We start from the raw sequence: 26,997 nt of genomic DNA, 5'->3' as shown, positions 1-26,997 counted from the left end.
TTTTTACGTACTACAACTTTCATTGAGGGTACTTTTCCAAATTCTCAACTAATCAAGGAGTTATCAACGCCGAAGTAGGCACATCAACCATTTTGCAAAAGCATTCAAACCTTCAATTTTTTTCCTAAAACTACTAATCTATGAGTCTAACCTTAGTTCTAAGATACGGGGTGTAACAGGCAAACCTAAATACGAAGAGGTTATAGAAAGGAAAGGAAAAAGCAGAAGATACATTATATCTCAATTCAAATATAGTATTATCAGATTTTGGGCAACCCATCGACCACGGGACGGGATTCGCATTATGTCGATTCTTCGTAGGTGTGTTGACCGAGGAGTGCTCCAACCCACTCATTCATGTTCGGGATGGCCGGGGGTATCCATGCCACGACTGATAAAAAGAAAAGGGGGAAATAGTGTGAATACAAGTGTGACAAAACATTCGAATAATTATTGAAAGAGGGCGAGGAAACTTACGGTTATCGTTCTACTCCTCCGAGAAGGGCATATAATCGGCCGGAATAACGTCCCGGGTCCTCACCGGGACAAAAGCGCTCTAACCAACTCCGGTCTCCTCTTCATCCATCTTCAAAAAGATCGGGTTCCCGCCTCGCTTGGCGAGCTTTATCACACCCCCTCGGAATAGCCTCGGGGAATATAAAAAGATTAAATGAGTCATCGTGAATTCTTTTTTTGCATTTGGCCAACAGCGGAGGCCACGGCTCTCGATCGGACCAATACGGGCCGGGTTACGTTATATGTCGACAAATCTCCAAAATAACCGGATCGATTGGGGGGTCAAGTTTTAGCATAAAGGGATAGGTAAGCGTACAAGAAGCCTTCCTTATGGTCGGTGATAGATTCGTCAGGCCCGGGGGCAAACACTTGTACTGGACGGTCATCCCATCCGCAATCAGCCCGGACCCGATCAAGTTTATCCTCGGTAATGGACGAGGGATATCGCCTTACATCGTACCCTTTGTTCACAACCAAAGAAGGCTTCTCGGCTTTGAATTCTTTGTTGAAGTTAGGTTTGGATGGTACTATGTCTAAAGCGATGGGCTCGGCAATGTTTTTTCCTTGGGTTGAGGAAATCGCTCGGCTCGAGAAGAAACCGAGGGAACATCACGGGAGGTGGTTTCGGTGTTGACAGACATTTGAATTAGGTAACGAAAAAAGAGGTCTGGTGAATTCGATAAGGAAGAAGGAATAGGGTGAAGCAACAGTTGAAAGAAAATTCAAAATGGCAAAGTGAGAAGAAACAAAGCAGCACTTTCAATCGAAAAACAGCAAATGAAAAGGTTGGCAAAGTTGGTTTTCTTCCACACAATGTAAGTAACGAATTGAGGGGAGAAAACGGTTGAAATCAACAAAAAAGACGAGATGAAAATGATCAGAAGAGAAGTTAGAAAGAGGAAGTAAAATAGTGAAATGAGGGGGTGCTTGGCTTTATATAGGTATGGTAACTGTAGAGGTTACAGAGATTGGCCAACCGAGGGGTGCCACATGTCCCATAATTAATGAGACATGATTTGAAACGACGTGCGTTACGGCGGTTACCGAAGTCGGCCGTTCGGGATGAGACACGTCGCTGATGGCAGAGGGATGTGACAACTGTTCCCGCCAAAATGAAAGGATAAGAACGAGCTTATGGAACCATCGGTTTCGTGACTCATCCACTTCCCGTTACTCCGGTAAAACTACGGTCCGAAAAGTGTGGGGACTATCTGTATACGGTAAAAATCGGACTAATGCTAGACCAGTGAGACCGGGGATCAAGGGAAGGAAGAAACAAGCTCGAGCGCAAAGACTCTTTCGGGCCCGGGGTATTGCGTCAGAAGTGGTCGATCAGAAGAAGTCGGAGGAAAATCGTATGGTCCGATTTATCAGGGGCAAACTCCTCATCAGAGCCAGTCTGATTTCTCCATGGCCGAGTTGATTGTAGTCGTTAGCCCAGTTTCTCCATGACCGAGTTGATAGTGGCCATTAGTCCGATTTCTCCATGACCGAGTTGATCGTGACCGTTAGTCCGGTTGATCAGTTACAAATTGCCACTTGTCAAGACCGTTCTGCCACATTGTGCTGCTAGTCGTACGGTGTCGACCGTATGGCGAACCTTATCCTTTTAGGGTTTTCTTTATTCTAAAAGGGCTTTATGTTGTATAGAAGGCCGAAGGCAAAACTATAAATAGGGGCATTTCCTACTTTTTAAGGTTGGCTTCTTAAGATCTAGAATATTGTAATAGCAAAAAATACATTAAAGCTTTGTTTTTCTCTCTCTCTTCGGTCCGAATCCGTGAATATACATTATTTCAATAACATATAATCATCAACGTTTACATCTTAGCTCAAGTTGTTGAAATATATATATTCATACACATATTCTTATCTTTACATACGAATTCTCATACATTCATATTAGCCCATAATAGATTAAAGTTCATTCACATATCCTATACCTCACTTACAAATTCAATTGATTACCTAAATTTAGGGTAAACACTGTTGTCACACTGCTTTCTCCTAAAAAGTTTTAAGAAAAGAAAAATAAAGAAACTAAAAAAGGCCCTTCTTCAAAGTTCAACCCCCACGCCCCCACGCCGCACACACCCCCAACCGACGCCCTGTTGTCCATCAATGAGAGAGAGTACAATGACTTTGACAGTCATGAGTCATTGAGACAAAACCCATTAAAACACGCACACAAAAAAGACTATTTGGTGAGAGAAGGCAAAGTCATTAACAGCTTTTTTGATTGGTTTTTACCTATGGGATTATATTGTATCATTAGTTTAAATATAATATTTATTTTAAGTGTTAATTTAATTTTATTGTATCCTATCATATTATTAAATTCATCATTATGTAATGATAAAAATTTACTTCTATGTAACGACTGATTTATAGCTTGTTTGGATGGTTGTTACCTATTGTATTGTATTTAGTCGTTAGTTTAAATAAAATATTTGTTTTGATTGTTACTTAAACTTTATTATATCCTATCGTTAAATTCATCGTTATGTAACAACAAAAAATCTCATTTTATATAACGACTGATTTGATGTGATCACGTCGTTATCTTTTTTATTTCTCCTCATTTTCTCTTTCCTTATTATTTAATAATCCTATTTTTTTATTTATCCTACCATTTTATGTTTTTTTGTAGGCTTATCCTTCAAATTAGTGACATGTGCCAACGAAAAGAAATGATACAATCTCTCAAAATGTTGTTTTCACCAAAACAATACAGTACTCCATTCGTCCCAAAATACTTGTGGCATTTTTTATTTACGCGTCCCTTAAGAAAACATTTACAAGGATAGCATTTTGACCAATTTACCCTCTTAACATATTTCATCATATAATCTTTCCTCAATAAATATCTACTCCATCAAAGGTGAGAACCTCAAATGTTGCTAATTAATATAAGAATAAAATTGAAAAAACTATTTAATTTTATTTTGATTAAATAAAACTACAAGTATTTTGAGACTGAGGGAGCACAATGATACAATACCATACATTATGAAACATACTTAACAATCATCCAAACAAGGTGTTAAACCTGACCGACCAAACACACACACAGTAACTGAGTGAGAGAGAGAGGGTGTGTGTGTATGCGCGCGTGACAGAAGAAAAAACCAATAAAAAACCTCCCCTTTTCTCTTCTCTCTCTCTAAAACCTGCCATCAAACTCCTTTGTAAAGACCATTCCACGAGGCACACTTCTCTCTCACTCTCTTTTTGTACCTTGTAGATTACATATACGTATATCCGTACATACACATATATGAGTATATAAATTGTATAGGTAATTTTATAGCAGTTAATTTATTAAGAGGACACACAATGGAGATGTATAGTGGGACCCACCCAATTGACGACGGTGCTCCGGAAACTGAATGGAGTGACACCGAAACTGGACTCGAAGGTTATCTGCCAGTTGAATTTCATGTGAATTTACTCTAAATTCGCTTAATGTGGACTGTATTTATGTGACTCATATGTATATATTATTATTATTATTTGTGTAATGTACAGAGGCTATGTGGCAGTTGTCGGTGTATCCAGAAAGGCCAAACGAGGCTGATTGTATTTATTACTTGAGGACTGGTATTTGTGGATATGGCGCTCGTTGTCGGTTTAATCATCCTCGTAACCGCAGTAATTTGGTAATTTTGTGTTATAATCGTGTAATTCTCGGGTTCATTTTTAGGTTTTTTTTTTTTTGTTTTTTTTGTTTTTTAATGTGGCTGATCACTTGATTTACTTGGTTACTGTCCAATTTCAAGGTATTTATTTATGTTTAACGTGCCTGATCACTTGATTTACTTTGTTACTGTCCAATTCATTTCTAGGTATTTTGTTTAATATGCCTGATCTGTCCAATTTAGGTTGATCTTAGTAAATATCGCGGGGTTTCATCTATCTTCATTCCTGATTTTTAGACATTTAGTGATGTCTGTTGTTAATCATTGAAAATTGTAGTTTGAAAGAAGAAAAATCTTACTTTGTTATACATTTTGCACTTCGAATCTTCCGCTAAGTCAGCACGAAAGATTTGAAATTTCAAACTATAATTTCCATAAACTTGTGTAATTATAGGGTTCATTTCAAGGTATATTTATGTTTAATATGCCTGATCACTTGATTTGCTTTGTTTTACCGTCCAATTCAGGTTGATCTTCATAAATATCAGTTTTTTTTTTTTTTTTTTTTTTTTTCTATCTGAAATTTCTGATTTTCAGTCTTTTTAGACATTAGTGATGTCTATTGTTAGTCCTTGAAAATTGTAGTCTGAAAGAAGAAGATCTTTCCTTTTAGACATTAGTGATATCTATTGTTAATCCTTGAAAATTGTAGTTCGAAAGAAGAAAGATCTTTCCTTTTAGACATTAGTGATATCTATCTTCATTTCTGATTTTTAGTCTTTTTAGACATTAGTGATACCTATTTTTAATCTTTGAAAATTGTAGCCTGAAAGAAGAAAGATCTTTCCTTTTAGACATTAGTGATGTCTATTGTTAATCCTTGAAAAGTGTGGTTTGAAAGAAGAAAGATCTTTCTTTGTTATATATTTTGCACTTCGAATCTTCAGTGAAGTCGGGACGAAAGATTTGAAATTTCAAACTATAATTTCCATAAAATCGTGTAATTATAGGGTTCATTTCAAGGTATATTTATGTTTAATATGCCTAATCACTTGATTTGCTTTCTTTTACTGTCCAATTCAGGTTGATCTTCATAAATATCGGGTTTTTTTTTCTATCTAAAGTTTCTTATTTTTAGTCTGTTTAGACATTATGATGTCTATTGTTAGTCCTTAAAATTGTAGTCTGAAAGAAGAAAGATATTTCCTTTTAGACATTAGTGATATCTATTGTTAATCCTTGAAAATGGTAGTTCGAAAGAAGAAAGATCTTTCCTTTTAGACATTAGTGATATCTATCTTCATTTCTGATTTTTATTCTTTTTAGACATTAGTGATACCTATTTTTAGTCTTTGAAAATTGTAGCCTGAAAGAAGAAAGGTTTTCCTTTTTTTGTACATTTTGTACTTCTAATTTTTAGTGAAGACAGCACGAAAGATTTGAAATTTCATTTATGTAAATTGATTACAGGCTATGGGAGCGACAAGAGCTACTGGAGGAGAATACCCTGAGAGAGTCGGTCAATCTGTTTGCCAGGTAGTTTTATTAAATGTGATAGCAACTAGTTTGGGATTTGGTGTTCATTTAATGATCAAATTCGAGAGAGAAGATGTGTTTTCTGGATTTGACTCTCTTTAGTACAATAACTTTGTTTACTTTTTTGCTGATTCTGTATTAATTGAGCTGCCACTTTTGTTAACCAAGATTTGTCCTTTTCCAGCTTATTGGATCTCTAATATGCTGAATGACAGCTTATGGTGTCCTAGCATCTAAGTAGCTTATCAAATAAATTATGTCCTAGCATCTAGTATGCTATTTATGATGTTGATCATGCTGAGGTTTACTATCTTATCTTTCAAATGTTCTATGGAAGAATCTAAGTTGCTAGATATGCTCTGTCATAATATTCATCATTTTGCTGTATCTAGTAAATGTTTTACCCAAGAAGTATTTATTAGTGAGTTATCTTTCAATTGTTCATCTTCCAATTTGTTGGCTTATAGTTACATCATTTTCTTCCAATTATGATTGATCATTGTTGTATAATGTTGGTGCATGAGTTAAATAGAGAAACATGGTCATTGTGGATTCGTACCTCACCCCAGCTTATTTGGGACAAAGACATAGCAGTTGCTGTTGTATGATTGATCTTTTCTTTTTCTTTTTGCATAAGCTATGATTGATCATTGTACGACATTTCTCTCTTCCATTAGCTCCCCATTTTATGACGTACGAAAGCTTGCAGTTAGTTGTCAGATAAAAGTCCAAGCATTTCTTGATATTCAAAAATGCACACTTGGTTGACTGAGCTCTCTCACGAGTCATCCGTTTGCTGTCTGACCTAGGAGGAGGACCTCTTTCTCTGGTTTAATATTTGTGTCTTTTTTAAAACCACTGCTACTATGTTATAAGTTAATTTTTGGCATTCTGTTTTGCGTTCAATATATGTGCTACCAGTGTTGTCAAAGGTGCGCTTAAAGCGCGCTTAAGCCTGAAGCGAGGCTCAAAACATGTTGAGCGCTTCGCCTCGCTTTATTTGCGCTTGTGTCATCAACAAGGCTCTAAGACATACTTTTCCTTGACACTGAGCCTTTCTTGAAGAGGAGACACTAGATAATTGATATTTCACTTTATCGTAATGTTTTTACAATTTCTTTGTCCATATATTTGTTGTTCATGCTTATTATTAGTAGTCTTGGATTATATATATATATATATATTTTTTTTTTTTTATTTTTTTTTTTCACCATTGCGCCTTTTTTCATTAAAGCCCACGCTTTATTTGCGCTTAAAGCCCCAGCTGAACTCAAAGCTTTTTTGCACTTTTCGCTTTTAATAACACTGTGTGCTACTAAGTTCATACTTCAGTTTTTTATTTCTTTTGGTCTTTTGGAATATACTGTTGAATTGGGCTACTGGTAGTGCTTTAGTTTAAACAATTGGAATTAGTTTCTACTTTCTATCATTAGGGTGCTAGTTTTGAGCTTCTGTTGGAGGAAATGCTTCTGAGACTTTCTACCTTGCGTTGATTCATCTGTTACTTGGCTGTCTAGAGTGAGGTTGTGGTTTCCTTGTAGTTAATCAATCACTTTTATATTCCTATGTATTCAATTCTTTCTGGAAGTTTCCAGTGTCTTTGTCTCTCTATTATGCATAATGTTCTGACATATCAAATGTTTGGTTTTACAGAGGTCATTTGTGTGCAGTCCATTTTGGAAAGCGTAAAATCTTCTGTTGCGTCTTCTAGTACTTAACTATTATTCATATCATTTTTGTTTCATGTTTCATGCTGATTATGTTATTCTTTAGAAAATTTCCTTCTACTTTGTGATAATTTTAGAATGTGCTGAATGTGTGGTTTAGGTAAGTATTTAGTTGAAACCTACAGTATTTTTCTGATCTGTGTTGTCATGATTTTGATAGATTTAGCTATTTTTGGATTTGTCTTGTATGTTATCTGTTGAATAAATTTAGGATTACTAATCAAAGGAAAAAATGAAAATGGTTTTGTCTGCTATAATATTTCATTTCTCATCTTGTAGTATATGATCTATCAACTGTACCTATTCTGTTTCGAACTGTGATTCACGTCAATAGGTTGTTTATGATCTGCTGCTAATCAACCTAAGTGATTGTTGAATACGAAACTATCGGTCAGTAAAGTTAGATGCTATTTGTCATGCTTTTAAAATTTTTGCGAATATTTGGTTTGTAAGACTGTAGTGTTCACTCTTATAATGCTTGTTTTTCCTGGTTATGATTTACAGTACTATATGAGGACGGGGATGTGTAAATTTGGTGCTTCCTGCAAATATCACCATCCAAGACAGGGAGGGGGATCTCTAACCCTGGTGACACATAACATTTATGGTTACCCGCTGCGACCGGTCTGCCTTCTTTTCATGCTCATTATGTTCCTTCTGTCTCCTTGTGTTGCTATATCCATTCATTTGTGTTTTCGTTCCTTTTCGTTGTCGCCTTTGAAAAGTTTTACCTTGAAATTATCTTTCTGATTTGGCTCATTGAGTTCCTTTTGCAGGGTGAAAAGGAATGTTCGCACTATATGAAAACTGGGCAGTGTAAATTTGGCTTCACCTGCAAATTTCACCATCCACACCCAGCTGGTGCGCAAGTGCCAGCATCAGCAGCTGGACCTTTTCCTTTGCCCGCGGCTGTTTCCCCACCAGCCACTTATCCAGCACTGCAATCTTCTCCTGTTCATTCAGCTCAACAATATGGAATGGTTGCTGGCAACTGGCCAGGTGTAAGGCCTACTCTGCTTCCGGGTTCCTATTTTCCCGGAACATATGGCTCTATGCTTTTTCCCCCTGGGATGGTTCCCGTGCCGGGTTGGACTCCTTATCCAGTACGTATAATATAAGTGTTTCTTGCAGTTGTTGATGTAGATCTTTCCTGAAATGCAGTGTTTATCTGCTAAGAATCAAATTATGTGGTGCAGGCTTCTGCTAGTCCAGTACCCTCCCAAACTACTCAGCCTGCTGCTGGAGCAGGTCCAGTTTATGGGCTTACTCAACTATCTGCTTCAGCACCTGCCTACATGGGACCGTATACGCCTCTTACTGCTTCTCTTGGTGCTTCAGGGAGCATGCACAAGGAAAATGCATTTCCACAAAGACCCGGGCAGCCTGAATGTCAGTATTACATGAAGTATGGGGATTGCAAATTTGGATCTTCATGTAGATACCATCATCCACCTGAGTGGAGTGGACCACAAGCAGCTTTTAACCTCAGTGCTATGGGTCTTCCTCTTCGTCCTGTAAGCAACTTGATTCAATCTTTAGATTGATTCTTCATTGCAAGTTAATGCTTCATTCTGTTGGTCTTGCTTGTAAGTTGATTAGATTATAACAGGTCATAGGCAGTTGGGGATTCATTTTCTTCCTTTGTTTCCTTCTTGTTATTGAAATATTTATAGCGTGCAAGTTGTGGCAGTTGATGCAGGAGTTCCTTTGTCGATCTCTCCTGGCATTTTTATTGTGTTACTAGTCTTAGTGTTTACGCGTGCACCCTATTTTATGAGTACACAATTTTAAAAATAAAAATTAAATAGAAAAGTATAAGGTAATGAATGTTGATCCTATTTAGCTTGCATTAAAAGAAGAAATTTTACCACATATAAGCCCTCGAAATTCAAATGCCCAACTGTAACAATGATTCAATTTTACATAAAGAAATTATTACACATTCAAAGTTCTATATAAGAGGTATAGTTCTAAATATTCAGTACAATTTTTTGTAATATAGATTTATTGTACATAAAATTTAATATAGAATCATCCATGGCAGTAGATATATGTTTCTTCTCCCCCTTTTTTTTTTTTTTTTTTGGTTGTGAAAACACTTCCTACGACAATTTTTTTTTCAAGTAAAACTCTTAAAAACCAATAAAAAAAATCGTAGGCCCAATGAAATGTTTCTAAAATTGTAACACTGACGCAATCAAGTAAGTAATTTTTTGAGTACTAATTAAGTTTTGCCGCAAATCAATACTCCTCGAATCTTGAGGTGCCTTTTATGAACTCACCATAATGATGTGTTAAAATCGTGCTCCTTCAGCATACATTAATTAATGCTTTCTTTGCTCTTCCGTATACCTGCTTTTGCCTACCAGATGCCAGTTTATTTTCTCAAGTTGGGAAACACTTTCTCTGTTCATTCTAAATTTAATCACGTGTTATAATTGTAAATTTTCCAAGAACATATAACGGTGAAGCTAACCTGAACTATAGTGACCTTTTACTGGCAGTTGAAGTGTATCAGAAAGACACAAAAAGACCTACACATTTTAGATGAATTATCCTCACACAATTAAATTCTCTTCATAAACAAAAATAACTAACTTGTAGTGTCATCGTCAGATATGAAATTCAAAGAGAACTACTTGGAATTGGAAGGGAAAATTCATGCTATTGTTATTATTATCAGTGAGTTTACCATGGTAAATATGTGCTCTTTAGTTTTTGTGTTAGATTTTAAGTTGGACTCTACAATCTTTGTTTGAAACAAATCTACAACAACATACCCAGTGAAATCCCACAATGTGGGGTCTGCGGAGGGTAAAATGTACGCAGACCTTACCTCTACCTTGGAAGGTAGAGAGGTTTTTTCCGAAATGGCTCAGAGAAAGCTTGACAAAAAAGGTTATATAAGGACAGGCGAGCGAAAATGGCATGATAAAGCAGTCTGAGAAAAGGGCAGTAGCTATCATAGATAAATAAGATAAATATCATGATATAGCATTATGAAAAAAGACAGTAATTACAATCGATATACAAATGAATACGCTAATCGAAAGACAAGAAATAACAGAAATCGAAGGACAAGAAACTATACAAGTAATACTACGACTACTACTATGGACCTACTAAGTAGGGCGACGCACGACTACCTACTACCCTTCTACCCTAATATAATATAAAACAAACCTATACTAATATAATATAAAACAAATCCCGCAAGGGTGGCTTAGTTGGTTGAGCATGGGGCTTCCACAATGGAGGTCTCAGGTTCGAAACCCCCTGTCTTCGAGTAGGGATTTGCCTTTTGGATCGAGCTGGTCGCACTGAACTTTCTTAGTGCGGGTTGTCTCTTGTGGTTTGTGGGCTATTGCACAGTAGCGGGGTTGCATTGTGCGCAACCGAAGGGTAGCGGGTTCCCTTGTCATAAAAAGAAAGAAGATATATATATATATATAAAACAAATCAAAAATATAGACAGAACAAACCAAATCTAAACAAATTACAAAGCAAACTAATTGTGGAGAAAAAATAAGGTAATAATTTTTTTTAAAGTAAAACCTTACTCGATTAGAAATTCCTACATTTTAGGAGTTCTTTCATAGTTCCAATAAGTAAAAATCTAATAGCCAAAATTTGAGTTAATCTCAAAGTCCTAAATATTAAGGAAATAATTAAATGACTATTTTGTCTAGCGTGAAATCTATTTTTAAAGGGTAAAAAAGACGAATGACATTTTGCTGGGAAATTCGTGCTTTTAATAAATACAGATATATCTTTTGGTTACTCACTTTTTGGAGGTGGCCAGCATACCCTTAATGCTTAGGATACAACGTTACCAGTTTCAAAAAAAAAAAAAAAAAAAAAAAGATATATAACACCTTTCCTGGTTCATGTTTCCAGTGTAATGCTGATGTTTCATTGGAATTTTTTAAATAGTGTTGTGGTCTCCAACCCAAACTAAGAGCAACATTAAATTTAATGGACGTTTAAATCTGTCAAGACTTTACTTATGAGGAACTGTAGCTTCAAAATGACAAAAAAAGGCCACTTGTCAATCTCAAGCTCGTTAAATTCAGCTAATGTGAATCCTCACCATCCATTTCGCTTCACTTGGACCTAATTAATTCCAATATTCAATAATTTAGGTCCTTTAATACTAGAGGTTCTCTACATTTTCCATTGATATACGCATCTCTAACTAGGCTAAAAAGACTTTGTAGCAATCACTGGACCTAATATAAGCATACCAACATGCATTAACTCCAATCGATTGCTGCTATTGCCTGTATAAATGTTTTGCTTTCATGATGTTCTACTTTTTTGCGAAGTGTATGGATTCGAAAGATTGTAGGTCCTTTGAGACAATGTTACTTCCTTGAGATTCTAGGTCTAGCTCGTCCTTTTTTTTTCCCCCCTCATTACCTTATAAAAAAAGGTCTAGCTTGTCTACTTTTAACATTTTGATTCATCATGATTTCACACTATAGATAGGATGTAATCAAATCATATCAAGCGACATTTCATTTTGTCCTCTACATGTGTTGCTAGCACCTTTTGTCGGAGGTGATCATTCTGCCCCGTACATCCGTTTGCAGGTCTGCATAGGATCTAACCAAATTATCTCAAGTGACCTCTCGTCTTATTTTCTCTGTGTATTATTTGCACCTTTTATAGGAGGTGATCATTCCGATATTGTCTAATCTTGTATGAGTGCACATCAATCTTAACATTCATATTTAACATCTATGTTCCTATAACAATCACCTTGTGGGAACTAGCTATTTGTTTAGGAAATCCAAATCAACTTAGATGTTGAATAATCCTTGATTCTTTTAGGGTTTTCCGGTGGATTTTTTGTGCTAAAGCGTTCTCTGTGATGGAAAGTCCCTACCACCTTTTTCTCCTTAGCTGTGGAATAAATATGTTTCAATTTTGACACAACTCCTTTAATAATGAAGAAAATTAACAGTTTAATATGTTGTACATGTTATTTACTTTGAAGTAGTGTCTCAACTGTTATGATAGTAAATACAAGTAAAAGATTGAAAAAGTATCAAAAGATTCAAGATGTGTAAATGTTTGTGTTATTGCATTAAGGCTCTGAGTGCTTGGTGTGCTGCTGTTTGGTAAGCCGTAGGTCAATCGTGGAATTTTTGCAAATGTTGTTGGAACTTTCTGACAGAATTTTTTTTGACTTGCTTTCAAATGAAATGGTTATCTTTTTGTTTTTGAAAGGTAATAATTGAAAAGGGATATCATGATTTACTCTAGTATTATTTGGTTGTCATATATATCATATAACTGATACTGTAACAAAGTTTTTGCTCTTTGCACTTGACTATAAAGTATCTTCCTTTCAGCTATGTTACATGAATCCTCAGCTGAATCAATATACCTGTACTGATTGGGTTGATGTGGTGTTAGTATTTCATACGGATCCTTCAACATGCACTAAATTAGCAAAACACTAGACGTGCTGCTTACGCATACCTGTATCAGAGACATACTGAACAAATCCATGTAACAAAATGTTCCCATTCTTGCCAAACTGATGATATACTTTGAATATTACATTTCTTGGCCGATTCTTGTACATGGAAAAAACTACGGTTGGCCAATATCAAACAACTTCATGAAAAAAATGAAGGAAAAAAAGAAGCAAACACTTAATCAAATTAAAAAAACTTATTAAGTAAAACAGTAAATCAAACACTGTTGAAGGATTCATTTAGTGTTGAACTAAATACTCGTACATGTAGATTCATTCAGCTGATGCAATTCAGGTGTTATTCCTAGTTTTGCAAGTTCAATACCTTCCTTATCTTTCAGGTCCGTTTCATAATAAATGTGTAAATATAGATAATCTTAATTTTCTATATATATTTCATGAGATTTAAGAAATCTTTGTCAGTCAGTTGTTAGAAATGCTATCTTGCAGTGGTCTGTTTCGGACAGAGCTGCATTTCCTTTTTCTCCAATTACGGTCTCTAAGTGCCGTCTCCAACATTGCATGAAACTTCACCTATGTTCTTTAGCAATTTTCTTAGGATTCTGAAGTTGAGTTGGAGTATTTGAAATGTTCGTCCAAGTCAAAATCATCCACTTCCTAGTTACTGAAGCTATTGTCCAATAACTTATACTCCCTCTATCCCATTTTATGCGACATATCTTTTTAAATTTCGTAACAATTTAACTTTAAGCATCACATTTTACCCTTAATGACATGATTTTATAGCCACAAAAATGTCTATGGCATGTTTTAGAGCACAAGATTCAAAAATCAGTTTTTCTTTCTTAAACTCCGTCTTCAACCAAACAGCTTCATATAAATGGGACTGAGGGAGCAGTGATTTTTCAGTGAGTATTTGTGCATTATACTTGGAAACCTGGGAAGAGCTTTAAATGGTCTCTGCATTGTAGTGGTCTCAGGATGCTTCTTTCTAAGTACTTGTTCAAGTGCAGAAAAATTTGTTGAAACTTCGCATTTCTCATAAAGCTAGACTTGGTCCCTACTCCCTACTCCGAGGCCTTGTTCTGATATCAGACGCACAACTGGGGTCATGTAAATGTGTGATATTATCTGGAGTAACAGTTGTTTAGTTGCTTCTTTTTTGTTCATCGTGTTAGAGAGTCAAAATTTGTCTAGTTTTTTCCACATGTCAACTTGGATCATGGAATATATTTGGGCTCGTTGCTTATCAATGATTAAACAGCATATTTCCTGACTTTATGATGCCATACCATCATCCTTGTTACGTTATTTATGCATCCATGGGTTTGGGTTTACATTTTTGGATTTTTTCTTGGTGTATTGATGTTGCGCTCTTGTTCTAATTGTGAGAAGAGATTCCTAGTTGGCCATTGATCTCTGGCAAGTTGCATCTCGTATCCGATTATCAGCTATCTGGTGGTCAGTTCCATTAATGACTGTACTAATGATGTGTAATATAGTAGTTTGACTAGTTTTTATGCCAATTGCATGGGCCAGGAATTGATTTGTCTTTTGATTTCCTTCTCTATCCTGAACACTTTTTTCTTACTGAGGCATATTAATTTTTTAACAGAGTGAATTTTGTGCTTTAATAATATCTGTGCTCAGACTAGAAAATCATGTTTTCAGTTCTCTCCATTGTTCTTAGGGTGCACCAATTTGCTCTCACTACTCACAAAATGGAGTGTGCAAATTTGGACCTTCTTGCAAGTTTGACCATCCAATGGGAATAAGCTATAGTCCCTCAGCATCTTCTCTCGCTGATATGCCTGTTGCGCCTTACCCTGTTGGATCTTCTGTTGGAACGTTGGCCCCATCCTCCTCATCCTCAGACTTGAGGCCTGAACTTGTTTCTCGAGCCAGCAATGAAGACTTCTCTACCCAAACAATGAGTGCTGCAAGCGGTTCAGTTGGTTCAATGTTCTCAAAAGGCGGTGCTGTTTCTCATTCTGGTGTTCAACAGAGTTATACCTCTTCTAGTGGTAGCAGGAGTACAGACCATGAAGGTGAGGCTCACACATCAAGTTGAGGAAAAAGATTGGGTCACATTTTTCTATTGCTCAATGATCATTAAACGAAGATTCCATTTTTTGGTGCTAGTCCTTCTTAGGATGCTTTTATCTTAGTCATCTTGGTCCTTCCATTTACATCTACCACACTCTAGTTCTGTCTTTCTGTGCTCATAAAATCCCCATATGTGTCACCTTTTCCATTTTTGCCCATTTTGAATAAGTGTACTCCAACTGTCAAAGGTCGAACAACTATCAGTTGAGGATTGTACTAGGTTTCTGAATAGCAAGTAACAAAAACCCCCTTCCACTTTAGATGTCATTTGAATTAAACATCTTGGACCTTGTTGTCCTTATTTATGTTATAGTCCTTTAGGGAACCAGAAGGATTCATCCTGTGTCATTCTCCTTCCCATTGGACTATATTTACGCCGATCCTGTTTGTTCCCTTTTAAAACTGGGGACAAACTCCGACTTGAATTTGGGAATGAATATCTTGGTCTTGTTTTGATCTGGGACTTCCTTGTAAAGAAAACTGTTGATTGACAGATTCCAAGCAAGGCAAAGTATTGCTGCCTTTATGGGATCTGGTTGATACTTATGTTTTGATATTGGAAATTGCTAAACTTCTTGTAATACTCCTATTTATCCCCAAATGCAGCAAAATTTCCAAGTGAAAAACCTTGACTTTGTAAGAATTCATTTTCTGGTTATATGGAATTCAGTCTCATCACTGACATTTTGATGCTCTTAATTGGTTATGACTTTCCCTGTGTATCTGTTGTCAATGATTACTGTTTAGATTGGACGAGAAAATATGAGGTTACATTGATTAGCTAAGTTACAAAGTTATACTGTTATGCTTTAAATAAACCTAGGAGTAAGACAAGTCATCAGCTCATATAATGAAAGACTAATTCATCAGCTCATATAATGAACTGATTGCAGCTCAGTGGTGAGGGTCTAGTAGCTAAGCAAAATGCTACTGTACAAAATTTAAGCATGTTTTTTTTGTCGATACTGTTTAGACTTGCCCTTTACGAAATTTCCCTGTTTTCTGCTTTCTTGTTTGCTGAATTTTCTATGTTGGCTTAGTTGAGCTTTCTTTTCAAAAAGTGCCGTATTTTAGTGCAACACCAGGAATACAATGTTTCTTGGTTAGCAAAATGCTACAAAATTTAAGCATGTTTTTTTGGACGATAATGTTTTAGACTTGCCCCTTACCGAATTCCTCTGTTTTCTTGTTTCTTGTTTGCTGAATTTCTATTTTTGGCTTAGTTGAGCTTTCTTGTCAACAAGTATCGTATTTTAGTGCAACACCAAGCATACAATATCTGTTGGCAGTCGGGGTTCTTTTGGAGTCAAAATAACAAACTCAAATTTCTTTTTAGCGTGCAATACTTGTACTTTTGTTCAACTATTAGCAATTTAGCATAACAAATACGCATTTCGTGCATTACATTTCGGCTATATAATCGCTAAAAACATTCAAAACTGCTATGAGCATCTTTGTGAAATTTGTTACCCAAACTCTGATACTATTGATGTAATGAAAAATAGTACATGAATTCAAGTGAAAAATAAATTCTACGCGACTCAAAAGTGGCTTTGAATAAGTTACCCAGAAAAAAAAAAAAAGGTTTGGATTGGAATAGACTGTATTGTTCTTTCAAGTTTGCCCGTTATGAACTACCACATTGAAAGAGAAGCGTAAAAACAAAAAAGATATACCGCGTTGCATTTCTCACTACCATCAACGTCAGACTGCAGGCAAAATTCTTGAAAGAATATATACATAAAACTATTTGGTGCAAAAGACAGTTCAAAGGTTGTTTTACCCAAAACAGTATACTCTCAACACGGGATTTTCATAAACGAGTGTGTCAAATAAATGTAAAATGCAGTATATTTATTATTTTTTTGGATTGTGCAAACTGCAGTATATTATGTTGTTAACCAAGGGGCTTTTTTTCTCCACGTACCCTATTAAGTCGGATAAGTTTTGCGACCAAAGTACAGTCACTGATAACTCAATTTTTCAACAAAAAGAATATCAATCCATGCGTAAAAACACAACTTCAATGAAGAAAAGGAACGAATCTATCTGGTCGATTTGTCAGAAGATGCAGGTGCTTTTGCTGTAGATGAAGTTGCTGACTCTTCAGCTTGCACAAGTTTGCGAAGTCTCTCTTGAAGGACACGGACTCGGTTCTCAGTTTTGCGGAGCCTTCGCCATCTATATGCAAACCAGAGGCCAAATCCCCCGTATACAACAGTATAGGAACCCCAAACATAGGGGTAAGTTTCTGCATTCTCTTTGATTTTCTGGTACTGTTCTTGTATCTTCCCTGCCCAATTAGTATAGGAGTAACTTTCTAATTGCTTGTCTACAATTGGTGGTTGAATCACTTCACTCTTTTCCTGAGTCGCCATTGTTGGCCCAGTAGTTCAGAACTTGAAAAATTCTCTCGGCAGAGAACCAACTCCTATGACTTGCGTAACTTTGCTGCGGCAAACACAAATAGTCCTCAGTTACTCGGAGCAATAAGATTATCAAATACAACAAACACCAAAGAGAACTTAACGTCACTCTAGCTAGAACGTACATGTGCTCTCTAACTTAACATCGGAAAAACTCAACACATCCAATGCTTCTTTTTCTGGGAGAAGAAAAACAGGAAACATGACTTGTACTATGACATGTATGGGAAAATAAGAAAACCATCTATCTAGAACACAAGCAAAGAGCAAATTTTTGTAATAATGTTTCAACATATGATTTATTGATATCAAAAGACCTCACCAGATAAGACTATTGTTAAGACTATTGTGATCTTTTCTCTCTCTTCCTTTATTTAAGATACAAATAAGGGAAAGAATCAAACGTCAACGAGCTATCCCAAAATAGAGCGTGTATGATCTTCCATTGGAAGGCAAAGCCGTTAAAGAATTGCAACGCTAAAAGCAGATGCTAATCAGTTCTGTGTCGAAACCTGAATAGAGGGTTCAAATCCATGGATATAGTGCACTAACAGATGAAGCATAGACTTATCAGGGAGACAATGAAAATGAAAAAAAAACATTCCCGTAAGATAAATGCTAGACTAATAGTGAAAACTATAGATAAATCCTAGATTAATAGTGAAAACTATCGGAAAAATGAAAAAATGATTATACAAGATCCTACTAACTGAAAGGGTTCACTCCAAGCTTTTAACATGCAATAGCTCTTTGGAACACATCAACTACAAGAGGTTGCTTCCTTGGAAGCCCAACAAAATTATTAGCCTTAGCATCCTCACAATCCTTAAGGGTGTGATCGGTATGGAGGAAAATGTTTTTCATGGAAAATAACCCCCTGTTTGGATGGTGGTTTCCCGTGGTTCATTAATGTATGGTTTTCTATGAAACCATGTTTGTTTTCATTGTTCTTAAAATTATGTGGTATGGTGTTGTAAACCGTTCATTCCATGGTTATATAACCATGAAAAGTCCCAATTTTTGTAACCACGGATTTGGTGATTTTTCCGTGGTTACGTATTTCATTTCTCCATTGTACCCCACCCCCACCCCGCCCCACCACCCACCCCGCCCCCAACTACCCCACTCCTTTGCCACCCACCCCCATCACCCACTACCACTCACCACCGCCCAACGCCACCCCACAACAACTCACTCCCACCCACCTCACACCACCCACCCCTCCACCACCCCCACCCACTACCTACTTATTTTTTAAAGTTCCTTTTTTATTCTTTACCTAGGTTTTATTTATATATAATGAATTAATTTCTAATTAAGAGTTAAGGGTATTTTAGTAAACTTACAAGTTATTGTACAGTACCATACAGTCAAACCAAACAATACAAATGTTATTAAACAACAATAAACGATACAGTCTATCCAAACATTGTGTTCATTAATACAGCACAATACAATACAACACCATATTGTACATTAATGAACCACGGGAAACAACCATCCAAACAGAGGGTTAAGTGAATTTCTTACGTATTTTCTCAGCATCAGTCAGCCAAATTAACCTAACCTAACAAACTCTGAGAAAAGGAAAGAAACAGAAAACGTTGTAGATTAAAGTTTTATTATTCAGAATGTGCGTAACTTACTAGGAATAACAAATTAAGGAAATTCCAGTTAAACTCCCAGAAGAAACTGTCAGAATTGATTTCCAACCTTTGCAAGATAATATGGTAGAATTAGCAGTACCCAATGTGAATAGAAGTGCAATGAAGAATCATTCTCCAATTAAGGCTTAATATTCTACTTGGAAAGTCTATTCGCAGGAAATAAGCAGCTCCAGCTATGTGAAAGTAACACAAAACGACGACATACCGTTTAGCTGAAGTCACTTCTTCATGGAGTATATAATAAACCGTTTCCAATCCTTAGTAGGAGAGGCCCAAATCAGATAAGTGTCGTAGGGTTTATGGCGGGTGACATTGCAATTAAACCCCAAATTCCTTTATGACATTGCAATTAAACCCCAAATTCCTTAATGTCTACTTGTATGAAAATTACTATAATATATCAGTTGTTTATGACATTTTTTTACACTATTGTGTCCACATAACAACTTTTATTTACACCATTGTGTCCACATAACAACAACAACATATCCAATATATTTTCACAGGTAGGGTAGAGTGTGCACAAATTTTCTCTCTACCTCGTAGAGATAGAGAGGTTATTTCCTATAGACCTCAGCTCAAGTAACCATAACAAAATTGTGCTCCACATAACTTAATGAGAAATTTAATATTGAAAACTGAACGATGTATTAATTATACAAAAATCATACTCCCTCCGTTTCAATTTATTTTCTGGTTTTAACTTGGCATGGGATTTACGAAAGTAAAGAAAACTTTTGAATCTTATCGTCTTAAAATAAAAATACATAGAAAGTACTAAAATGTTATCATCTTGTGACATATTAGAGAAAAAGCCATAAATAGTCCCTTATCTATGGGAGTAGGTCTAAAATGGTCCCTTAGCTATACACTTACCGATTTTAGTCCTTTAACTATTCAAAAACTTATCAAATTTGATGTAGTCTATTTTTTATACAAACAACAGACAAACTCATAAACCTTCGTGAGATTAATCGTTAAACCATTCACTCGTCACATATTTCTCTATACTCATAACTTCTTTTTCCTCAAGTTCCTCTTGTTTAAAAAAAAAAAAAAAAAAAAAAAAAGAACGTTACGGCACTTGTGTCGCTCTCGAGTCTCTAAATTCGAAAAGACAAACTCGGACACAAAATTTCTATAACCATTCTTCTCAAACACTACTAAAAAGCTCGGTAAAAACCGATAGCAAAAAACCGAGAAAAAATACGAAACGGATTCCATCGGTTTTTTCAATAATTTTTTTAAATCTTTTTTTTTTTAAGAAAACCGACGGACTGTGTCTGTTATTTTTTGCACAAAAATGCGCGAAAAAATATAATTATTTTCTAAAATAAACCAATGGAGTCGGATTTTTTATTTTTTATTTTTTTTATAAAAAACCGACGACGGAGACGGTTCCGTCGATTTTTAGAGCGAAAAAACGGTAAAATTAAATCAATGTAAGTATATGAACAAAAAATATCAGTGTTCTAGTGGTAAAGCCCTTTAATGCCAAGGAACATACCCGGGTTCGATTCCAAGTTCCTACATTTCATTCTTTAATTTTCAAAAAAAAAAAAAAAAAAAACGACGTGAGACCGTCGGTTTTTTTTAACAAAACCGACGAACTATGTCAGTTTTAACCGATGCGATCAACGTCGGTTACGAAACGCGAGAGAGAACTTGAGGAAGAAAGTTGAGGTTAAAGAATGAACTTGAGGAAAAAGAAGCAGGGAGAGAGAAATATAGGTCTGAGTAATGGTTTAACGATTAATCTCACGAAAGTTTATGAGTTTGTACGTTGTTTGTATAAAAAAATAGACAGAGATCAAATTTGATAAGTTTTTGGATAGTTAAAGGACTAAAATCGGTAAGTGTATAGTTAAGGGACCATTTTAGACCTACTCCCATAGATAAGGGACTATTTATGGCCTTTTCTCTGACATATTATGTGGAAAGTTGAAATTAAAAAGTTGTCAAAAAAAAAAACACATTCTTTTTTAAACGGGCTAAGAAAATAAAGTAAGACAAACAAAACTGAAACGGAGGGAGTATTAATTTGCAGAAATTTATAGCATTCACCAATAGCAATATATACATAAGATTTCACACCAAGTACGAAATTCTGAAGTTACTGAATGAGAATAAGAAAAACAAGACGCCTCATAACAGCTAAAAACACACACAGATATATATATATATATATATATATATATATATATATATATATATATATATATATATATATATATATATATCTGTGTGTGTGTATGCATTTAAACAGTTCTATTAATAGAAAATGCCACATTTGGTGATTGGCAGATATACAAACATATATAAATTTTGTTTATATTTGGGATTGTAATTAATTTTTCTCTTTATGCATGCATAATCTTTTGGTCCTAATCCTACGTTGAATGTTAAGTTTTTCCAGTCACGCATATCTTTAAAAGAGAAATGATTTTGCAGCCCACTTACAAATGTCTTTAATTTTATGTCCTTTTTAACAAGAGATTGGCAGTTTTACACATCAGAAATATGAAAAGGTCATTTTTTTTCTTTTCAAATTGTATACCAATTGTAAGAGGGCAAGAGATCTCATTTCCACGTAAAAATTAAATATCGGAACATCTTATTGTGTATCTAACTTTTATACATAAGACTTTCCACAGTGTAATTAACACCTTTCCAACAATATGTGTTTCACAAAAGAGAGTCGCACTCTGTACAGTTTCTATTTGAGCACACCTTTTATCGTCCACTTTGCAGACTATCAATAAAAGGTTCTCCTACTTCTGATAATAATAATAAATAAATGAGGTCTTAATGATAGAGGATATCTGGGAAAACTAGGTCCACTGTCGTCAAACCATAGTTTCAAACTGAGTGGACCAGAGGCAGATGCAGAATGTGCAACAGCTTTGTGGCAGTTAATCAAAGATGAGGAAGCTAACAGCCACTCACTATGGGGGCAGGATCAAAATATTACCAAAATCTCGTCAGACTGAGTGGAGTAATCAGAGAGTCTTATTAAGCTTCAACAAGTAACGCATTGTAAACAAAAATACCAGCAACTCTCAGGAACTGCGGTCATGCTTTGATTAAGCAATGCAGAAGTCTAATTTAAGCACTCTGGATTCCTTCAGCCTCTCCAGTTTATGGATTGCTAATCACACAAGTGATGTTTTTCCTTGCGTCTCGGACTTCACAAATTCCATGAATATGCAGAACAGAAATGCTATCCCTGCTTAACAAAAGCCAAGGCTGCATGATACCATGCTTATCCAACTAAGGAACCCGGGTTGTGGAGGGTTCTGGGGAGAAATCTACTCGTTATCTGATGACAAGGCTTGAGATTGACGCAACTTCTCACTCTCGGAGTCAAAGTTTTGGTTGGCCCAATCCTCTCTAGAACCCATCCTCCAAGTGCATAGTGGGCCTTTCAACCAATCTAGCTGGCTATTGAGGAAGAAAAACTGACGGCTTGCTCTTTCATTCTACGCAAGAATTCAGATTACAAAGACATTCTTATAGCTGTGGTCAGATGACAACGCTGGATCACAACAGTATCTTATCCATCTCAATCCATTCTTACCGCAGAATTATAGCCTACGTATCATTGACTGGTACTATTGAATTAGTCCAAGGACTTGTACTCCACCACAGTATCATATGTTTGCATAGACAAAGGGCTCTCCGCAAAGCACCTACAATGAACATTATTATCTAGGTCAAAGAAAGAGGGAGAGGGACGGAGGGAGAGACTCAAAAATTTCTCACACAAAGTTCTTATTAAAGAAATGAAGTAAACAAAAAGCAAAAAAAAAAAAAACAACATAAAACAGGAAAAAGGAAGGACAATAGCTGAAAATAGCTACAGAAAGAGCAACTACATAACATAGGGGCCATTATCTCAAAATAACAAATATTCTCTGTTCTACTGTGTATGATTGCAGCTTAGGCAGTTAGTTCCAAACCAGTATATCAGTTTCTAATTTTCAATAGATCACCAGTAAATATAGCGCTGCCAGTCTCTAACCTGGAAGGGCTGATTGCTTGGAACTTATTTGCCCTAGAAATTCTAGTAAAAAGTAATTTGACAGACAAACCTTGATGGACTATCCATTTTTGCTAAGAGATGAACTCAATGAAACGAGTTTAACACCAGCGCGTCCAACAAAACTTTCTATCTGCCAAATAGATTATGAGTTCGTTTGGATGGGCTTATTTTAAGTGACTTTTAAGCATAAGCCATAAGTTAGAAATTCTAGCTTTTAATTTTTGGCTTATTTTTGTTATTTTGGCTTAAAACCAAGTGCTCAAAAGCACTTTTTTACTTTATCCAAACACTACAAAAAGGCTTAAAAGCTCTTTTGGCTTAAAGCACTTAAAATAAGCCAATCCAAACGGGCTCTATATCCCAAGCCTCCAGTCTGTGTGGTGGCAATAAGTGAATTATAGATTAGATGTCATCTCAGTAGTCAGTATAACACTTTTGAGAACCAAAGGTGGAATTACACATATGATCCACTAAGGTATAATCATTCTCATCGACGGTCTGCAATGTTCAAAAACTTTTGCTAAGATGGTTGATGGAATTAATTGGCTCTAACAGCTACAAATATGGCCCGAGAAGAATTACAATTACTCAAAGTACAAATTTAGTTTAGCACGAAAGAGTGTGGCCTAGTGGTCAATGAAGCGAGGTGCACCCAAGCTGACCCGTGCACCACCATTATTAAAAAAAAAAAAAATAATAATAATTCTGATGTTAATCCATTTGCTGAAAAAGTGGAATTGTTTACTTTACCCACTATAACAAAACATAGTATTTCATCAATATCTCAGCTTCAGCTGCGAAGTTGAGGCATCTCATGGACGTTGATACGTAAGATGAGATTGAGCAGAGAAAATAATTAGGGTTTAGCTTACTCTCAATGGAAGTTATCAAAGAGATCGCAAGGATGCATTTTGGGGCACAAAGGTGATACTCCTTCCCAATACGCCAATCAATTTTCTTGGATAATATGTTCCACTCCCAAGATCGAATGCGGTCTTATTCTTAAACTTGGTCTAGAATGGAAAAGTATTTATTCGAACAAAAAGATTGATTGCTACTGGAACATAGCAATTAGTTCGTTAGTTTTTTATAAGTGTTATAGAAATATTGACTACATGCTGTTCAACTCTAATACTTGGTCTTGAATGGAAAAGAAAGTACTTTCAGGGAAATTTGATTGCTACTACAGTCATGCAATTAGTTGGTTAGTGAACACTCAATACTTATTATCATAGAAGTATAACGAATGATACCTTAGTTCATGCCAAAACATTTCTGCACGTTCATGCAAGAAGGGTCGCAACGGCGCAAGAAAATCATCTCCAGCACACCGCTGTGTTGAATGTGTATTTTCGGAGATAAAAAGTGAGGTAGCAACATGGACAATGATGGATGGATCTGGATCCCCCAGTATAGCCTGCAGCTCCCTTCTTATCCAAGGTTCTATTCTCTGTAACATCTTTTCTTTGGTACTCCTATTATCCATGTGCTATAAATTTAAGCACAGATTAAATATTAGAATCAATTTAGCCAACCCAAACAGAATCATTTAAAACAGACAACTTCTAGCCATCTGGTTTATTATCAAGATAGGAGGCATAACAACAGCTACCACAATTTCTCTAGTTTATTAAGTGAAGTGGATTAATCTACTGGGTTGAGCATTACCTGCATAAGACAGTTTTTAGATGAAAAAGGAACAGCCTGCAATCTCTCTTCATATATACTGCAACCAAATATATCATTCCGGTTCAATCAACTAATTCTCTATCCTAATTAGACATCCATCCATAAGTAAATGGAACAGAAATCCGCTTACTATTAGTGAGAATTAATAATTAGACAAAGCACCGAGCATTCATGCAGAAAAATAAAAAGTACATGTACCTAGCGCGCCACCGAATGATTCTCCTTGTAATATCATCTGAATTTCTAGCGCCAATCTGATCAAAGGATCGCCGCCTCGGGAACGGCCTCGTTCTGCAGCCAGAAGCATTAAGCTCTTCTCTCCTTCTCCTAATCACTCTGCACAACATAAATATCACAAATTAGTTATACTTATACTGCCTCTTGCAGAAATGCAGAGTAAGGCTGTGTATAATAGATCCTTCCCAGACCCCACGCATAGAGGGAGCTTAATGCACCGGGCTGCCCTTTTTTGTTTTTTTTAGTTATACTTATATTTTTGGGGGATAAAAATCGGGACGACTTATGGGAACACTTCAAATCTTTTTCCTTTTTTTTTTTTGAAAAGGTGCCTTCTCAATTACTACTCAAATCAAAAGAGAGTACCATCAAAAATAAATGGTGGGAAAGACCCTCATTCCATCGAACCAAACATAGAAATAGTTCCCCTAAAGCATGAGCAGCTTGATTCACTGATTTTCTATCTAGAGAAAGAAACACCAATTGAAAAGCCTTCATTAGTGTCCTACAACATAAATAAGAGAATCAAAATAAAAGTTACTCCCTTCATCCCAATTTAAGTCTCGTACTTCCATTTTTAGTTTGTCCCAAAAAGAGTGCCTTTTTCTATGTTTAGTAAGTTAACAATTCAAACATCCTACATGACAAGTCTAAAACCACAAGATTCAAAGGACATTTTAGTACATTACACAAATCTTTAATTTAGAACCACAAGATTCAAAAGCTCTCTTTATTTCTTAAACTCCGTGCGTAATCAAACTAAGACACTTAGGGCCTGTTTGGTTGGGGAACAAGTTATCCCGGGATTGTTATCCCGGCCCTCAATGTGGGATAAAAATAACACTATAATCCCACATAACTAATCTCGATTTTATCCCAATCAAAAGTGGGATAAACTCATGCCAAATATAATCCTGGAATAAATTATCCCTTATCCCTCGTACCAAACCAGCCCTTAAATTGGGACGAAGGGAGTATTTAAACTGTTTGCTTAGAGAACTTGATGAAGTAGCTGATTATCTCAATTATCACACGCCACAGACAATTAAAGGACAAAACTAACCTTTGGTCCGGCAATCGGTATCTCGGCCTAGAGGAGACAACAAACCCTGACTGTAACTTGTCATTACGAGCTGATAATTTCTCTTTATTGAAAGTCCGAGACGAGAAGCTGATTGTGGAGAACCATGAATCAAAGTCGGCGTTACAGAGAGGGCATTTTCTCTTTACATCGCTCCATCTGCGGATGCACACGATGCAATACGCGTGCATACATGGGATAATAACCGCCGCACTCCGATGATGTAACCGGCACAGGCATATTGGACATGATTTCCCGACTATGGCACTGGCAACAAGGTTAAATCTGGAGTCCATAAGAGAGACAGAATTTCGAGTCGGGTTAGCTTTTATTTGACGGGAAGATTTCTATGGCGGTTATATCTACAGGTGTGATTCCGGTTCAATCGATAAAGTATCGGAGTTGTTGCGAGTTATGTGTAAATTGCATGTTTTTATCGGATTATACTCCCTCCAAAATGATTGAGATTTTAGCGTCTAACACTTGGTCCAAAATAATACTCCCTCAATTTTAATTTACGTGAATCTATTTTTTTAATTTGTACCAAAATAAATGATCTCTTTTCTAATTTGAAAATAAATTCACTTTATGAAATGATCTACACCACAAAATATTGGACTTATTTTGAATCACAGTTTTAAAAGTCTTGTCACTCTTTCTTAAATGTTATGCCTTGAGTTGAATGGATTAACGTAAATTGAAGCGGAGATATATATGTTTCACAAGAAAGTATTTAGTTTTCTTTTTCAAATTTGTCATTCTCATATCTCCAATAATAATTATATCAACATAGAAAGAAAAGAAAATCATAATTAAGGATACCTTGGTGAAAAGCCTTCTTAACTTTTAGGTAGTAGATTGCCCTTCTTTTAGGGGGCATTTAGCC

The 26,997-nt window shown here is 35.9% G+C and overlaps 3 protein-coding genes across 4 annotated transcripts; 1 reads left to right on the top strand and 2 right to left on the bottom strand.

Annotated features, from left to right (window-relative positions):
• Positions 1 to 3,612: 3,612 nt before the first annotated feature.
• Positions 3,613 to 15,668, top strand: LOC132051846 (zinc finger CCCH domain-containing protein 58-like). The gene is made up of 7 exons (XM_059443094.1): positions 3,613 to 3,934; positions 4,045 to 4,175; positions 5,625 to 5,690; positions 7,922 to 8,041; positions 8,194 to 8,520; positions 8,614 to 8,931; positions 14,554 to 15,668. The coding sequence occupies exons 1-7, from the start codon at positions 3,853 to 3,855 to the stop codon at positions 14,932 to 14,934; spliced, it is 1,425 nt and encodes a 474-aa protein (XP_059299077.1). The 5' UTR covers positions 3,613 to 3,852; the 3' UTR covers positions 14,935 to 15,668.
• Positions 15,669 to 16,930: 1,262 nt separating this feature from the next.
• LOC132051845 (uncharacterized) lies at positions 16,931 to 18,064 on the bottom strand. Its single transcript, XM_059443093.1, has one exon. It carries the CDS (start codon positions 17,345 to 17,347, stop codon positions 17,015 to 17,017), a length of 333 nt encoding a protein of 110 aa, XP_059299076.1. The 5' UTR covers positions 17,348 to 18,064; the 3' UTR covers positions 16,931 to 17,014.
• LOC132051844 (uncharacterized) lies at positions 16,931 to 26,591 on the bottom strand. 2 transcript variants are annotated; one of them, XM_059443092.1, is made up of 5 exons: positions 26,094 to 26,591; positions 24,992 to 25,129; positions 24,773 to 24,830; positions 24,358 to 24,593; positions 16,931 to 17,420 (listed from the first exon to the last, which is right to left on the bottom strand). In XM_059443092.1, exons 1-5 carry the CDS (start codon positions 26,405 to 26,407, stop codon positions 17,363 to 17,365), a joined length of 804 nt encoding a protein of 267 aa, XP_059299075.1. In that variant the 5' UTR covers positions 26,408 to 26,591; the 3' UTR covers positions 16,931 to 17,362. The 2 variants fall into 2 exon arrangements, with proteins under 2 accessions (XP_059299075.1, XP_059299074.1); XM_059443091.1 differs by lacking the exon at positions 16,931 to 17,420 and adding an exon at positions 22,302 to 22,751 and having other exon boundaries at positions 26,094 to 26,589.
• Positions 26,592 to 26,997: the final 406 nt, after the last annotated feature.

Source organism: Lycium ferocissimum, chromosome 4 (assembly GCF_029784015.1).
Source record: "Lycium ferocissimum isolate CSIRO_LF1 chromosome 4, AGI_CSIRO_Lferr_CH_V1, whole genome shotgun sequence".
Lineage (NCBI taxonomy): Eukaryota > Viridiplantae > Streptophyta > Magnoliopsida > Solanales > Solanaceae > Lycium > Lycium ferocissimum.
The sequence above is the reverse complement of the archived record's forward strand: the minus strand, read 5'-3'. Positions and strand labels throughout refer to the sequence as shown.

Excerpts from the sequence above, each read along its gene's own strand:
- LOC132051846 (XM_059443094.1), top strand. The coding sequence starts at position 3,853 with ATGGAGATGTATAGTGGGACCCACCCAATTGACGACGGTGCTCCGGAA. Across the intron at positions 3,935-4,044 it reads CACCGAAACTGGACTCGAAG|AGGCTATGTGGCAGTTGTCG; the intron begins GTTATCTGCCAG and ends TGTAATGTACAG. Across the intron at positions 8,521-8,613 it reads CGGGTTGGACTCCTTATCCA|GCTTCTGCTAGTCCAGTACC; the intron begins GTACGTATAATA and ends TATGTGGTGCAG.
- LOC132051845 (XM_059443093.1), bottom strand. The coding sequence starts at position 17,347 with ATGGCGACTCAGGAAAAGAGTGAAGTGATTCAACCACCAATTGTAGAC.
- LOC132051844 (XM_059443091.1), bottom strand. The coding sequence starts at position 26,407 with ATGGACTCCAGATTTAACCTTGTTGCCAGTGCCATAGTCGGGAAATCA. Across the intron at positions 25,130-26,093 it reads TACCGATTGCCGGACCAAAG|AGTGATTAGGAGAAGGAGAG; the intron begins GTTAGTTTTGTC and ends TATGTTGTGCAG. Across the intron at positions 22,752-24,357 it reads ATGTTTTGGCATGAACTAAG|GTGCTTTGCGGAGAGCCCTT; the intron begins GTATCATTCGTT and ends TGTTCATTGTAG.